The sequence below is a fragment of the Megalobrama amblycephala genome, linkage group LG15, assembly GCF_018812025.1.
Source record: "Megalobrama amblycephala isolate DHTTF-2021 linkage group LG15, ASM1881202v1, whole genome shotgun sequence".
NCBI classification, from domain to species: Eukaryota; Metazoa; Chordata; class Actinopteri; order Cypriniformes; family Xenocyprididae; genus Megalobrama; species Megalobrama amblycephala.
Window position 1 is genome coordinate 28664704 of NC_063058.1, and position 14907 is coordinate 28679610.

The window sequence follows — 14907 nt, forward strand, 5'->3', positions numbered from 1 at the left end:
TATAAAACAGGGACATTTCCGAGGACTGCTCTAGTCGGGGACGGAGCACCAAAAACCGAGACTGTCCCCGGAAAACGGGGACGTCTGGTGACCCTAGTACATGTGGCAATCCTGACAAAACATGACGACATTTTCGTGATCAAACACAAGCCATTCACGACCTGTCAGCCATTTGGCATTAAATTTTCTTTTCTTCGTTTCTCTGTCAATATCCTCAACCCCTGCCTCGTTCCTCTTCTCGCCCCCAGAAATCTGTCCCAACTACTGCCGCATTTAGTTTAATCTTAACTTTTTCCTTTACTAGCTAACGTTAACTCCCTCCTCTTTCAGTCTATGCTCCCTGCTCTGGCTCCGTTCGTTCTTCTTCTTCCTTGTGTTTTCTGATGGACACAGTGTTCATGGGAAATGTAGGAAGTGGTGCCAGGAGGATAAATGACCGAGAACAGAGCCTCATGCATCACCGGCCAAACTGGCTAGTAAGTTTTTATTAACACCCTTCAAAATAAATTTTAACCCGCATTTGGCGGGTTGGCGGGTGTTAATTTAGAACCCCGTTTGTAAGTAATTTCTATAAAAACTGATATAGTTGTCAATAGATAATGAATTTTGGATATGTTTGAGTAAAATCCATGTTGTTTATTGACTTGCATGTTATCCTCTTTAACAAACTTTTGACTTGGAAATGTCCAAACCCAGTTCATTAACTCACCTTTTATGCCATCCCAAATGCATGTGATTTTTTTGTTATTTTTTTTCTGAAAAATATCTGTTTTGTAATTTTGTTATTTATTTTAATATTAAATAGTCATAAATTTGAATTCAGCGTGTTTTAACTTAAACCTTTTTTTAAATCCTATTTCAAGTTGCACTTAATTTTGTTGTAGAGTCACATTTCCAAATATTTATGAGCCACCTTCTGTCAGTCATACTACTACCAATCAAATGTTTAAGACCATTGTGCCTTACAACAAGTGAGGGCTGAAAAAAGGAGGCCTCAAAGTTTGTATTTGCTGTTTCTGCAAAACTGGCTCTGTTATGCTCCTGATTTGCTTGCTGGCGTTGCTCGTGGTGGAAATCCCTGAGTTCGTCAGAGTATCAATTTATTAAATAAGGACATACTTTTTGCATTAGAAGAGTAGCTTCAATCCTTGAAAAGCTTCAAGTCCTGAACAGTGAACTGTGGTAGTGTTTCAGTCTGTAGTACTGTGTTCCTGTCATCGTTGGTGAGTTTCTATTTGCATTTGCTTCCATTTTACAGATGTAGGTTCCATTTATGTTGTCAAAGTTTTCCAGGCTCTTCTCCTGGCATTTGCTTTATAAACAATTCCATGCAATTTAAGTCACTTTGTCATTCGTTTTATTATAGTAAGTAAGTAAGTAAGTAATTTTAATTTATAAAGCACATTTACACACAGCGCAAACTGCCCCAAAGTGCTGTACAATGAAAAACACACATATAAAATCAATAAATAAAGAATAATAAGTAATAAAATAAAAAAAATTAAAAAAAAATTAAAAAAAAAAATTAAAAATACTTCTGAGAAAGCAATTCATGCTTACAAAACTAAATGTCCAGAAGAGATGGGTGAGAAATACTGGAAATAACGTGTTCAGCACTTAAAGTGGCAGTTCTTTGAGAGGCCAATAGCCTTAGTTCAGTTCAGTATGTGTCACTGCAGCTGGTTTGCTCTCCTTTGTCTATGAGCTTGTTTTTGCATTATAAAGTTGGGTTGATAACGACTTTAATGACAAAGTCATCTAAGCCTGTTTCTCTTGACCACAATAGTGCCGGCCACAATGTCATACACAGTCCTGTTGTGCTGAAAGAAAAGAAATTATATTCTGTACTTAAGTTGTAATTTTAAGCTCTTTCCCCTGGTTTCACAGACCAAGCTTAAAGGGATAGTTCACCCAAAAATGAGAATTCTGCCATTATTTACTTACCCTCAAGTTGTTCCACACCTGTATAAATTTCTTTGTTCTGCTGAACACAAAGAATAGTCTTTGGAAGAATTTTCCAAAGACTAAAATGCATGTTTGAGCTGTTTTAATGGATTAGTACACATTTAAATAAACTTTTCCTGATAATTTACTCATCCCCGTGTCATCCAAGATGTTCATGTCTTTCTTTCTTCAGTCAAAAAGAAATTAAGGTTTTTGATGAGAACATTCCAGGATTATTCTCCTTATAGTGGACTTCAATGGCCTCCAGATGGTTGAAGGTCAAAATTACAGTTTTAGTGCAGCTTCAAAGGGCTTTAAACGATACCAGACAAGGAATAAGGGTCTTATCTAGAGAAACCATCGGTCATTTTCGAAAAAAATACAACTTTATATGCTTTAAAAACACAAAATATCTCCTTGAACGTACTTCCGCTTTCCGCATTCTTCAAGAAGCTTACGCTGTATGTCCTACGCCTTCTCTATTCTACTAACGGAAAAAAACAAAACTGGTGCTGCATTCGTTCTGTAAGTAGAATATGAAAGGCGTAGGACATACAGCGTAAGTGTTTTGAAGAATGCAGAAAGCGGAAGTACGTTCAAGGCGATATGTTGTTTATATAAAGCATATACAGTTGTATTTTTTCGAAAATGACCGATGGTTTCTCTAGATAAGACTCTTATTCCTCGTCTGGTATCGTTTAAAGCCCTTTTTGAAGCTGCACTGAAACTGTAATTTTGACCTTCAACCGTCTGGTTGAAGTCCACTATAAGGAGAATAATCCTGGAATGTTTTCATCAAAAACCTTAATTTCTTTTCGACTGACGAAAGAAAGACATGAACATCTTGGATGACATGATGGTGAGTAAATGAACAGGAAAAGTTTATTTAAAAGTGGACTAATCCTTTAACTGAAAGTAACTTGCACTGACATCTTAAAATTTGTCTCAAGATGAACACCAGTAATGTTTTTTTCCCTCTGAGGCTTGTTTATAAAAGCTACTAAACCCCTTTCACAGACGAGGCTTAAGCCTAGTCCCAGACTAAAATGCATGTCTGAGCTAACTGAAAGCATATCTTAAAATACAGGTGCTGGTCATATAATTAGAATATCATCAAAAAGTTGATTTATTTCACTAATTCCATTCAAAAAGTGAAACTTGAATATTATATTCATTCATTACACACACAAATGTTTATGTCTTTTAATTTTGATGATTATAACTGACAACTAAGAAAAAAAAATCCCAAATTCAGTATCTCAGAAAATTTGAATATTATGAAAAGGTTCAATATTGAAGACACCTGGTGCCACACTCTAATCAGCTAATTAACTCAAAACACCTGCAAAGGCCTTTAAATGGTCTCTCAGTCTAGTTCTGTAGGCTACACAATCATGGGGAAGACTGCTGACTTGACAGTTGTCCAAAAGATGACCATTGACACCTTGCAGAAGGAGGGCAAGACACAAAAGGTCATTGCAAAAGAGCCTGGCTGTTCACAGAGCTCTGTGTCCAAGCACATTAATAGAGAGGCGAAGGGAAGGAAAAGATGTGGTAGAAAAAAAGTGTACAAGCAATAGGGATAACCGCACCCTGGAGAGGATTGTGAAACAAAACCCATTCAAAAATGTGGGGGAGATTCACAAAGAGTGGACTGCAGCTGGAGTCAATGCTTCAAGAACCACTACGCACAGATGTACGCAAGACATGGGTTTCAGCTGTCGCATTCCTTGTGTCAAGCCACTCTTGAACAACAGACAGCGTCAGAAGCGTCTCGCATGGGCTAAAGACAAAAAGGACTGGACTGCTGCTGAGTGGTCCAAAGTTATGTTCTCTGATGAAAGTAAATTTTGCATTTCCTTTGGAAATCAGGGTCCCAGAGTCTGGAGGAAGAGAGGAGAGGCACACAATCCACGTTGCTTAAGGTCCAGTGTAAAGTTTCCACAGTCAGTGATGGTTTGGGGTGCCATGTCATTGGCTGGTGTTGGTCCACTGTGTTTTCTGAGGTCCAAGGTCAACGCAGCCGTATACCAGGAAGTTTTAGAGCACTTCATGCTTCCTGCTGCTGACCAACTTTATGGAGATGCAGATTTCATTTTCCAACAGGACTTGGCACCTGCACACAGTGCCAAAGCTACCAGTACCTGGTTTAAGGAGCATGGTATCCCTGTTCTTAATTGGCCAGCAAACTTGCCTGACCTTAACCCCATAGAAAATCTATGGGGTATTGTGAAGAGGAAGATGCGATATGCCAGACCCAACAATGCAGAAGAGCTGAAGGCCACTATCAGAGCAACCTGGGCTCTCATAACACCTGAACAGTGCCACAGACTGATCGACTCCATGCCACGCCGCATTGCTGCAGTAATTCAGGCAAAAGCAGCCCCAACTAAGTATTGAGTGCTATACATGCTCATACTTTTCATGTTCATACTTTTCAGTTGGCCAAGATTTCTAAAAATCCTTTCTTTGTATTGGTCTTAAGTAATATTCTAATTTCCTGAGATACTGAATTTGGGATTTTCCTTAGTTGTCAGTTATAATCATCAAAATTAAAATAAATAAATATTTGAAATATCAGTCTGTGTGTAATGAATGGATATAAAATACAAGTTTCACTTTTTGAATGGAATTAGTGAAATAAATCAACTTTTTGATGATATTCTAATTATATGACCAGCACCTGTATGTCAGTGCCATTGTTTTGTCTCAAGATAAACACTAGTAAAGTAGTAATGTTTTTTTTTTTTTTTTTCTAAGGCATGTTTATAAAAACTACTTAAATAATTGAACTATGGCCTAATCCTGGCTTAGCCTAAGCCATGTCTGTGAATCCAGGCCTATTTGTTTTAGTCAACATGAAATGCCATTTTTACAGCCACTTGTTTTTTCTGAATGTGATGTTAATTCCTGTTCAAACAGTGTGTGGTTATGAATAAATACATTCGTATGTAAACTGAAGGAAGTTACATTGTCTCTGATTGAAAGGAGTAAGAAATAGACATTTAACTAGCATAGAATCTTGCTGTTCATTAAGCAAAATTTATTTTTATAATTGTTTCTATGTTAATTCAATGTTAAAGGGATAGTTCACCCAAAAATGAAAATTTGATGTTTATCTGCTTACCCCCAGGGCATCCAAGATGTAGGTGACTTTGTTTCTTCAGTAGAACGCAAATGATGATTTTTAACTCCAACCGTTGCCGTCTGTCAGTCCTATAATGCGTGTCAATGGCAACACCATCTATAAGAGTCAAATAAACTTGCACAGACAAATCCAAATTAAACCCTGTGGCTCATGACGACACATTGATGTCCTAAGACACAAAAAGATCGGTTTGTGCGAGAAACCGAACAGTATTTATATCATTTTTTACCTCTAAAACACCACTATGTCCAACTGCCCTCCACATCCGGTTAGTGAGGTCTGAACGCGTTCTGACAACGGAAGTAATCTCTCACGCTCATTGAAGCAAAATGTGAGAGATCACTTCCATCATCAGAGCACGTTTTTTGACCTCACCAACGGGATGTTGAACGCAGTTGGACATAATGGTGTATTAGAGGTAAAAAATTATATAAATACTGTTCGGTTTCTCGCACAAACGAATCTTTTTGTGTCTTAGGACATCAATGTCCCCACAGGGTTTAATTTGGATTTGTCTGTGCAAGTTTATTTGACTCTTATAGATGGTGTTGCCATTGACACGCATTATAGGACTGACAGACGGCAACGGTTGGAGTTAAAAATCATCATTTGCGTTCTACTGAAGAAACAAAGTCACCTACATCTTGGATGCCCTGGGGGTAAGCAGATAAACATCAAATTTTCATTTTTGGGTGAACTATCCCTTTAAATAGGTGATTTAATTAAGGTTGAAAGAATATTGATTTTACGACCATCTTGATCTATTATTCATCATTGAAATAATATTATTTCAGGGTGCAAACCTGATGAAGAATCAACGTTACATTTCAACATTGATTCAATGATAATTTGGTTAATGCATTAACATTGATTCAATGTTGATTCAGTGTTGGTCTGCTATCTGGGCTTGTTTCTTTTTATTTAGTCCATTGATTTTTAATAAAGATTTTGTTTGAACATTCTGTATAGGTATTGTACAAGCGGCAACCTCCCCCAGTTTCTCGTGAAGCCAATACGGAAGTGACTTAAACTGCAATTCATCGACTGGCCGCTAGGGACAGGCTGCAGAAGAGAGCAGAATCTCACTGAGTCCCATGTTAAATTGGCCAAGTTTACAGCAGAAAAAAACATGTTTACAGTCTGGTTCAAATTGTGGTTTTGGTCTGTATAGCTAATTTTGCCCTTCATGACAACTCTGAGGGGGTGAATTTTTTTTATAACTCAACCGTTTAAATTATACTAAGCCTTAAAGTTCTGCATAATTAAGGGCGTGGTCACTTGAGTGACAGGTAGATTGCGCTGCTGCTGTTACCTCAGCAGCTAATTCCAGCCGCCGAATTTGGCATCTCTGCCGTATTTGTGCTTTTTTCTCTCTTTTTTAATACAATTATAAAATATGGCTTGCTGCATTAATAGTCGAGACTGATGTGCGTCTGTGTAGATCTGTACGCATGCGGAAGATAAACAGAACACACGTTGTTGGATCGTCTTGGCATTGGCTAAAAGTTCCTGAGATTTACTACAATGACAATATTAGGAGGATATAAAACTCTGACAGCACTGCTTGGATATTATAACTAAAACTGCTGCACTATTTTGAAAAAATATACTTTGGACACAGGCTCATTTGTTTGTGAGATATACGATCACAGATGCTTTCGTGGACAAAAAAAGTACTGTGTTTTGTTTTGCAATGGACATTTTACCCAAGTGCCACGGATTGGATTCATCTCGCAATCTCTATTTCATTATAAAGGTATGAAGTTCCGTTTGATTTTTTGTTGTTATTTGCACACCCCACATAAATTAATTACTGGTGTTGGAGCATCTATATCTTATAAAAGAAAAAATAAAATAAATAACAACATAGATTGACAGTAAACCTTTAGAATTTTCTAATATAGCTTGTTATCTTTATTAATATTTTAGATAGTAAGATAGCTCCTGCTAACATGGTCATGTCGAGCTAGGCGGGCGTGGTTTCAGCAACCAGTCACATGGGCTACTACCGCGTCCCGCCTCTTTGCCCATTTTCAGTTATCCGGGAGTGACGTGCAGTCACGTGCTGCTAAGATGGCCACGGCCTCATTTTTGCGTCAAAACTGCTGTTCAGAACTCTATGGGTGACGTCACGGACGCTACGTCCATATTTTTTACAGTCTATGGTAATGTATCTATGAATGGTCAGAAGGATACTGCAGCTTCTCTACAGCGTTGTTGTCAATCGTCCCTCGACTGTTGTAGACCAGAGTGCTGCTCAGTAACACAGCCAGACAGAAGATGTTGGTGCTATGCCTTGGGTCTCCCTGTGATAGAGAAAAACAATCATGGACAGGGGTCCAAGGTTTTTTTGTTTTTTTTTTTGCTATTGTTTAATAATAAACATTACCTGATTTTTTTTTTTTCTATTTGGCTAAGGGTTAGGTCCTAAGCAGGACTTTTATTCAGAAGCTCCCATTCTCCATCTTCATTCATTTACTTGTTTTAATTGTTTGTGCATTTTTAGCATTCATAAAACGCTTGCACTCTGTAGTTTGGCCATCTGTGCAAATTGAATATGGACAGGACAGTTCTGCTGTCACTGGACACGCACGGGCAACAAACTTTAAATCCTGGATTTCAATTTCAGGTGCTCTGATATAGAAGCACCTTCATTTTGTCTTTTAGCTTTGAAGCACTGCACAGTGTAACACTGTTCCAGTGCAGTTTTTTTTTTTTTTATGAATATGGTTAACTCTGCTTTTGAATATTAAAATATTCTTGGCCCATGAAACTGCTTGTGATATCTGATGCTAGTTGTGTTTCAGTAGTTTACTTGTTCCGTCACCTTATCCACGTCTCCGAGTCCCTCTGTGTCCAGCAGCACTAGAGTGGTTCCTGATTTAGTGGGATGGGGCAAACACCACATCCAGATGCCCTTCGTCTTGGACTCAACTGTGCTGCCCAGTGCAAACCCTGATAATGACAATGACTTTTGTGCATGTAATGTCATTCATTTGAACCGCATGATGTTTCTCCTAAGCTTGCTATGTCTGTGGGGTTCTAACCTGTTTGTTTCCCAGCAAGGCGGTTCATCAGGTAGGACTTCCCGGTGCGGTAGAGCCCCACCACAGCAACCACCACCACTGGCTGCTGGATCTGCTGCAGGATCTGCAGTGCTGACTGCTGCACACACAGCTTCCCATCTGACTCCATGTCAATGAAGCACACTGGTTTATCCATGGTCAATGGAGATGGATCTGTCAAAAAGATATGCACATTTTAAACCCTTTAACCCTCTACTGCAAAGTTTTTTAAACCCTATGTTTAGTACATTTTTCTTCAAATGATTACAACCAATTAGAAAGGTTGAAAAAGTATCAAAGAACAGTCCAGTAAGGTGTGGAAGTCAATATCAAGCACCATTAAGAGGTGGGACATCCTTTTATGACACATGGTCACATGAGCACATGGTGTGAGAAGAAGGCAAGATTATTTGCTTTAGTAATGTTATTTAAAATGAAATGAACTGTACATAAATAATATGTGTGTGTGTATGGAGGTGTAGAGAAGACTTTCATCAGGTTTTATGAATTTTTTTATTTTGCATGTTCAGAATTTCATTTTTTCTTAAGGGGTACTTTTCAAGGATGTCTTGGACAATACCTCACATTGGCAATAATGTGTTATAAGAAGGGAGGGGTTCCTGGGTGCACTGGAACACCCAAAGTGATGTGCAAAAAGTGTAACATACACCTCTATTTCACAGTAGAGAAGAACTGCTTTTTGAAGATTCATACGGAGTGAAATCTCATTACATGAAGTACATTATATGACATGGCATGCTACATGATACGATATGCATGTATCAAATCCAATATATGAAAAAAAGTGTTTTCCATTTTTACTTAAAGGGTTAGTTCACCCAAAAATGAAAACAATGTCACCTACCACTAACCCCCATGCCACTCCACACCCGCAAGACCCCACCCACCCCCAGAACACAAAACAAGACAAACCCCTGATGAAATCTGATGGCCGAGCGAGGCCCCCACTGCCAGCAACGCCACCACACCTCCCAAGATCCACAAAGGTACCAAAGACACACTCAAAACCCTAACCTCATCATTACAAAGCGACAAGAACACACCCCGTGCGCCAAAAAAAACAACCGAGCCTCCGGACCCCACCAAAAACATCCCAATCTGCACTCTGAAGACGAACGAAGGCCCCACGGGTGCAGAACGACACAAGGGCGAGCAACAAACGACACCACCTTCATTTTTGGGCGAACCAGCTTTTTGAAAAAGATTTGTAATTTTGTATTGCTCTCTGAGCATTGATAATTTTCTCTATGATTCTGTACCATTGTTGCACAACGTTGCCCTGAGGCAACGAAAATATATTTTTGAGTGGGGGAAGGGTGGGGGAAGGGAAGGGCAGGGGGTCAAAAAAATGTTTTATCATGTGCTATCAAAATGCATGCAGTAGAGCAAGGGTTGGGAACCTTTTTTGACCAAAGAGCCAATTTTTTATTTTTTGTTAATGAATTGAAAAAAAAAATGCAATAAACAATAAATAAGTTGCAATATACAATTAATTGTGCTGGGCTTTCATATGAGGTTGATTTACCACCTGAGGAGCATAAATTCTCTTCAGATTTTTGTAAACGCGTCCAAACGGTCAAATACACACACTGTCAAAATGCCCGTATTGGTGAGTATTCACATAAATGCAATCGATGTAATCACTGTGCGTGGGCGTTGTCTTACACACACACTGGGCCGCATCAAAGATCATAGAACCCAAGAGGCGACACTTTGATACTTTTTGGGCAACAGTCACTAGGTGGCGCTCCGGTAGCGCAGCCGCCATTATGGGCTGAAAATACTAACTGGACCATAGAATCCTTCACATCTTACGCACCCAACATCGGAGAATTTCACTGCCAAATCAGAAGCGAAATAGAACAGTTTTTTTTTTAAATTAAGTCACCAGTAAATTGTGAGGCTTCTACAGTAAATGTTGTATTGTCTTATATATGTTTTATTTTACCAGTTGTGGAATCCAACCATTCATTCATCTGAGGTAACGTAGTTAGCCTACTTTATTGAGTATTTCCATTTTATGCAACTTTACACATTTATTAATAGTAAATTAATAATTAATAATTTTAAGATCATAATATTTGCAGTGAACAATGTATTTTAGACCTAGTGGAGTAATAATAATAATAATAGTATCACTAGGTCTGAATTGAATTAGGCTATATTGTACGTTTTAATGGATCACACTATGAACATAATGATCTTATAACACATGATGCATTGCTGTGTCCGTTATCCCATAATTCACACTTTTGGACACTTTTGCTTTAATGGACATTAGACAACACTGCAAAATCAAGCTGTTATATTCATATATTTATTGTCCAACATTCCCAATTTTTCTGATGCATGTCCTTACTTTAATTTCATATGTTGGTATTAATTCAGTGTTTATAATGCTAATACTTGAACTTCAAAGAATTTTAACCCAAACTGACTGGGTTTCTAGAGAGCAAATTTTTTGTGAAAAAAGTGGAAGACTTAAACACAAAGTGTGTAAAATAAACTGTAAAAAGGATTTGATGATCACTAGTGATAGTATTTTATTCTGCGTTGTCATCATTCAGGTTGGATTTCAGCTTTAATGTACGTTTTTTTTTACAACAAAGCAGCTGATATTGCCATAGAAACTAGTGGACTGCCGATTCGCTTTCACCCCAAAATGGCGGAAACGCAGGGCAGCTGCTGGGCGCCGGTGTTGCAATGGAACGTTCTATTGACTGTCGCTTCTTGTTAGTGTTTATTCTTTGGCCGCATTAATGCACGGGCTTACCTTGGCTTAAGCCCAGGGTCCCGGGCTGAGTGAGGGCCCCGGTGATGAAAAAATGTAACCACATTTTATAATGTGATGACTGTCCCTTTAACATCGCTTTGCTTTGAATACATGTGGGGGTGTTTCAAGTTCTGCGCGTGAAGTGCATTAAGATGCACTGCGTCTAGCAGCAAGCTACTCATAAGCTGTGTCTCATTTCGAAGGCTGCGTCCTCCGGAGGTCGCATCCGACGGTTGCATATGTCATTGAGGCTGTATCATTTCAGGAAAGTAAGTAGGACTCTCTGAACGCAACCTTCGAATGCATCCTTCTTTCACAGGAATTCGGAGGATGCATGAGGTGTATCCTTTGCTGCTGCAGATAGCCCACAATTCTCTGCGTCGCTATTAACAACTGTCATTTATTTGAAAAAAATAAAAATTAAATGGCGGCGTTGGCAAATGTACACAAGTGAAGATGTGTTTAAATGTTATTTTCGTGCTTGTTTTTGTTTTAAACTTTGTTCTTCCTAATATCCTCCTCCTTTGTCTCTAACATACCAAAATAAAACAAGTAAATACATTTTCTTTTCAAATTACTTTACAAATTTATTAATAATTTTCATTCATTTGCTGAGAGCGCAACAAGGCTGCTGTGAACGTGTTGGCATAGCAACGATATACTTCCTGTTTCCTTTCCTGCCTGTGTGTCCTATGAAGGACGTCTCGTTTAATTCTGGCTAAGGACACTCCTTATACCGCATCCTTCATAGGATTCGTCCTCTTGAGGATGCAGCCTTCGAAATAAATGAAATGAGACACAGCTATAGTATCAGTATCTGGACAACGCGAACAGACCGAGTGGCGCTGCCTGATAGGGCTCGTTGACACAGAACGCGTTTTTACTTTGAAAAACACGAGACAAGCAGTGGAGTGGGGGAAACCGCAAGGTCTCGAGACGCTCTGTAGTCTATAATTACTTTTCCTGATAACGCAGTAATGTAACACATTACATTTTAAATTTATGTAATTTGATTACAGTTACTGATGTCAATAAAATTACGTTACTTGCATTACAAGAAAAAAAAATGGTAAAGTGCATTTCTAAAGAAATGTTTGGCGCGGATGCGTCATTATGAATCACTGGAGAACGCGTGGAGGAGGATACGGTCCGCTCCCAAGCGGTGTTGCCAAGTCCGCTTATTATAAGCGACTTTGGGCTTGTTTTTCTGTAAAGTCGCTTACAAATATCGGTAGTCGCGGGTCGCGTTTTTTTGGGCTTGTTTCTAAAGTGTAGTTGCTTATTTGGGCTTGATCCCCCAGCTCCATAATAAGTTGTCAAGCAGATATTTTCTATATGCTATTTAAATGTAGGAGTTTGTCTAGCCGGTTCTCTCTGTCCCTCCCCTTTCCCCATACACACAGGAGACAGCAGAGTTTTTTCTCGTGATCACGACATAAAAGTTCTTTTTACAATGATTGATTCTGAAACACACTGTACACGGATTCTACTGTTGCTATAGACCTTATGTAGCCCCGCCCCTTTTCAGCGCTGCGCTCGTTGTCTTTTGACTTCCGGCTTGTATTTCCACAGCGATATTACAGTTATGAATGAACTGCTCGTTTTAAAATCTTCCCGATCTACTGACATTTGTTAAGACATCTGCTTTAAACATAACAATGCTCATGATAACTTTCATTAACTCTACAACAAGTAAATCCATTTAACCAACTAATTATTCTTTGACAGCGATGCCATAGAAATGTACAGAGCTACCGCAAAACGGAAGTTCAAAGACAATTTTATAAAGATGGCGGCGCGCTTGTTTCTCTGGTAAATAAGGTCTATAGTAACGAACACAACTTTGACGCGCATCTGATCGGCGGATAAAACATGCGCTCATATATCTTGCCAGCTAAATGTTTACTTCACTTAATAATAAAGTTTACAATAAATAAATACATATAGGCTAATCAATCATTGTTCAATAAATGTACGCTTAACATATTGTTTGTGTAATTAACATAATATTCAACAGAGCATCTCAAGCGCAGGCAGAGTGCCTTCAGAAAGATGCCAGATTATTCTATAATTCTAAAGACTTTTAGATTAAACCAACTTTATTTTCCGTACTCATTTAAAAATATTACGGAAGCCCTGAACCGCATGGTGAAAAAAAAAAAAAAAAAAACTTGGTAGGGAGGAAAAAAAAAATCGAAAAGTTATCTCGTTATTTCAACATAATAAGTCGACTTAATATCTCGTTATTTCAACATAATAAGTCGTTATAACGACATAATATCTCGTTATTTCAACATAATAAGTCGTTATAACGACATAATATCTCGTTATTTCAACATAATATCTCGTTATTTCAAGATATTAAGTCGTTATAACGACATAATATCTCGTTATAACGACATAATATCTCGTTATTTCAACATAATAAGTCGTTATAACGACATAATAAGTCGTTATTTCAACATAATAACTCTTTATTATCTATCAAGTATGATAAAGGATGTGCCCGTGATAACGTCCCCAGTGGCGCAATGTTAAAATATTGGACCGCCAGTCTAGCTTTTACTGCGATCGCCGCGGTTCGAATCCGCCTTTTGCCGAGTTCGTTCTTCTCTAGTTTCACTTCACATATCAAAAAAGGCATTTATTTTCAATAGAAATTAAAGCAATGTTATAAAAGTGCAAATAACCTGCCTAAACAAGTGTTTAATAAAATTCAAAGTATTTATTGGGCAGGATTAGCAGCATGTTCGATATTACCCACTAGAGGGCAGAATAAGACAGGGAATCAATTAAACAGCGCAATAGTTATGTTGAACTACTGTTACAATTTGGTGCTCCAAAATCCCAGAGGTTTATCATGGGAATTTGCGTTCATCCCAGGCTAACCTTTATTGAGGTTAAATTTATTAGACCATAAATTTATTAGACATCCTATTTATACTAAATGACAATAGCAGCATTTTCACGATATGCTATTTATACTAGGTGAAAATAGCGATATATTCTATTGACACCATGTAAAAGTAGCTTATCAGTTCTTTGCAAGAAGTGTAAATAGTATTTAGATGCTGTAGGCTGGTATTGGCAGATACTATTTGTACCTCAGTATTTTTGTACAGGATGCAATAATATAATATAGAGTGATTATATTTATTAAAATTATTAAATGGATGCTGCATTATTGGGAGAAAAAAAACCCTCCACTTTCCACCAACCCTACTCAATGAACACTTTTAATATTATTAAACACTTGTTCACATTTTATTTCCACTTTTTGAACATTATTTTCATTTTATTGAAAATGTATATGATGAGAAAATAGGAGTGAGCTCTATTATTGGGTGAGCTCTGCAAAATGCTGATTCGACCCTGCAGCGATCGCTGTAAAAGCCAAAATCTGAAACCCTACATTCTATTGTTACGCCACTGAATACATCGAATTACAACTGTCCCTTTTTAAACTTCAGTGGCCCAACCAGACATTGGAACTATACTGTAAAGAGTGTTTGTCAACAAGGGACGCTATTTGCACTTACTGTAAATAGACACTCCGTGTCCTATTATTTCAATATATTAGCACCTATTTTGATTTTTATATCTTTAGAAAATATTACAAAGCAGTTTGTTTGCAAACCCAGAATAATAATAAAAAAAACCCGCTTAAAAACGTTTTTGGCCCCTGGACTAGTGCATCTCTATGTTTTATTATAGTTCAAATCAGATTGGACACCGGGCTGTAAGTTTGACACCCCTGACATTTGCACTGTAAATTGTTTTATTTACTATGGTCTAATAAATTTTACCTCAATGAAGGTTAGCCTGGGATGAACGCAAATTCCCATGATAAACCTCTGGGATTTTGGAGCACCAAATTGTAACAGTAGTTCAACATAACTATTGCGTTCTTTAATTGATTCCCTGTCTTATTCTGCCCTCTAGTGGGTAATATCGAA

General features: G+C 38.0%; 1 protein-coding gene across 1 annotated transcript in view; it reads right to left on the reverse strand.

The window, feature by feature from the left end:
• Positions 1-8327, reverse strand: part of LOC125248009 (guanylate-binding protein 1-like) — a 45463-nt gene extending 37136 nt beyond the window's left edge. Inside the window, exons 1-3 of the mRNA XM_048159564.1 lie at positions 8140-8327; positions 7920-8047; positions 7289-7398 (exon numbers count right to left, since the gene is read on the reverse strand). Of these exons, the coding sequence (XP_048015521.1) occupies positions 7289-7398; positions 7920-8047; positions 8140-8314 (413 nt within the window). The 5' untranslated portion in view covers positions 8315-8327. The remainder of the gene's footprint in view (positions 1-7288; positions 7399-7919; positions 8048-8139) is intronic.
• Between the last annotated feature and the right edge of the window lie 6580 nt (positions 8328-14907).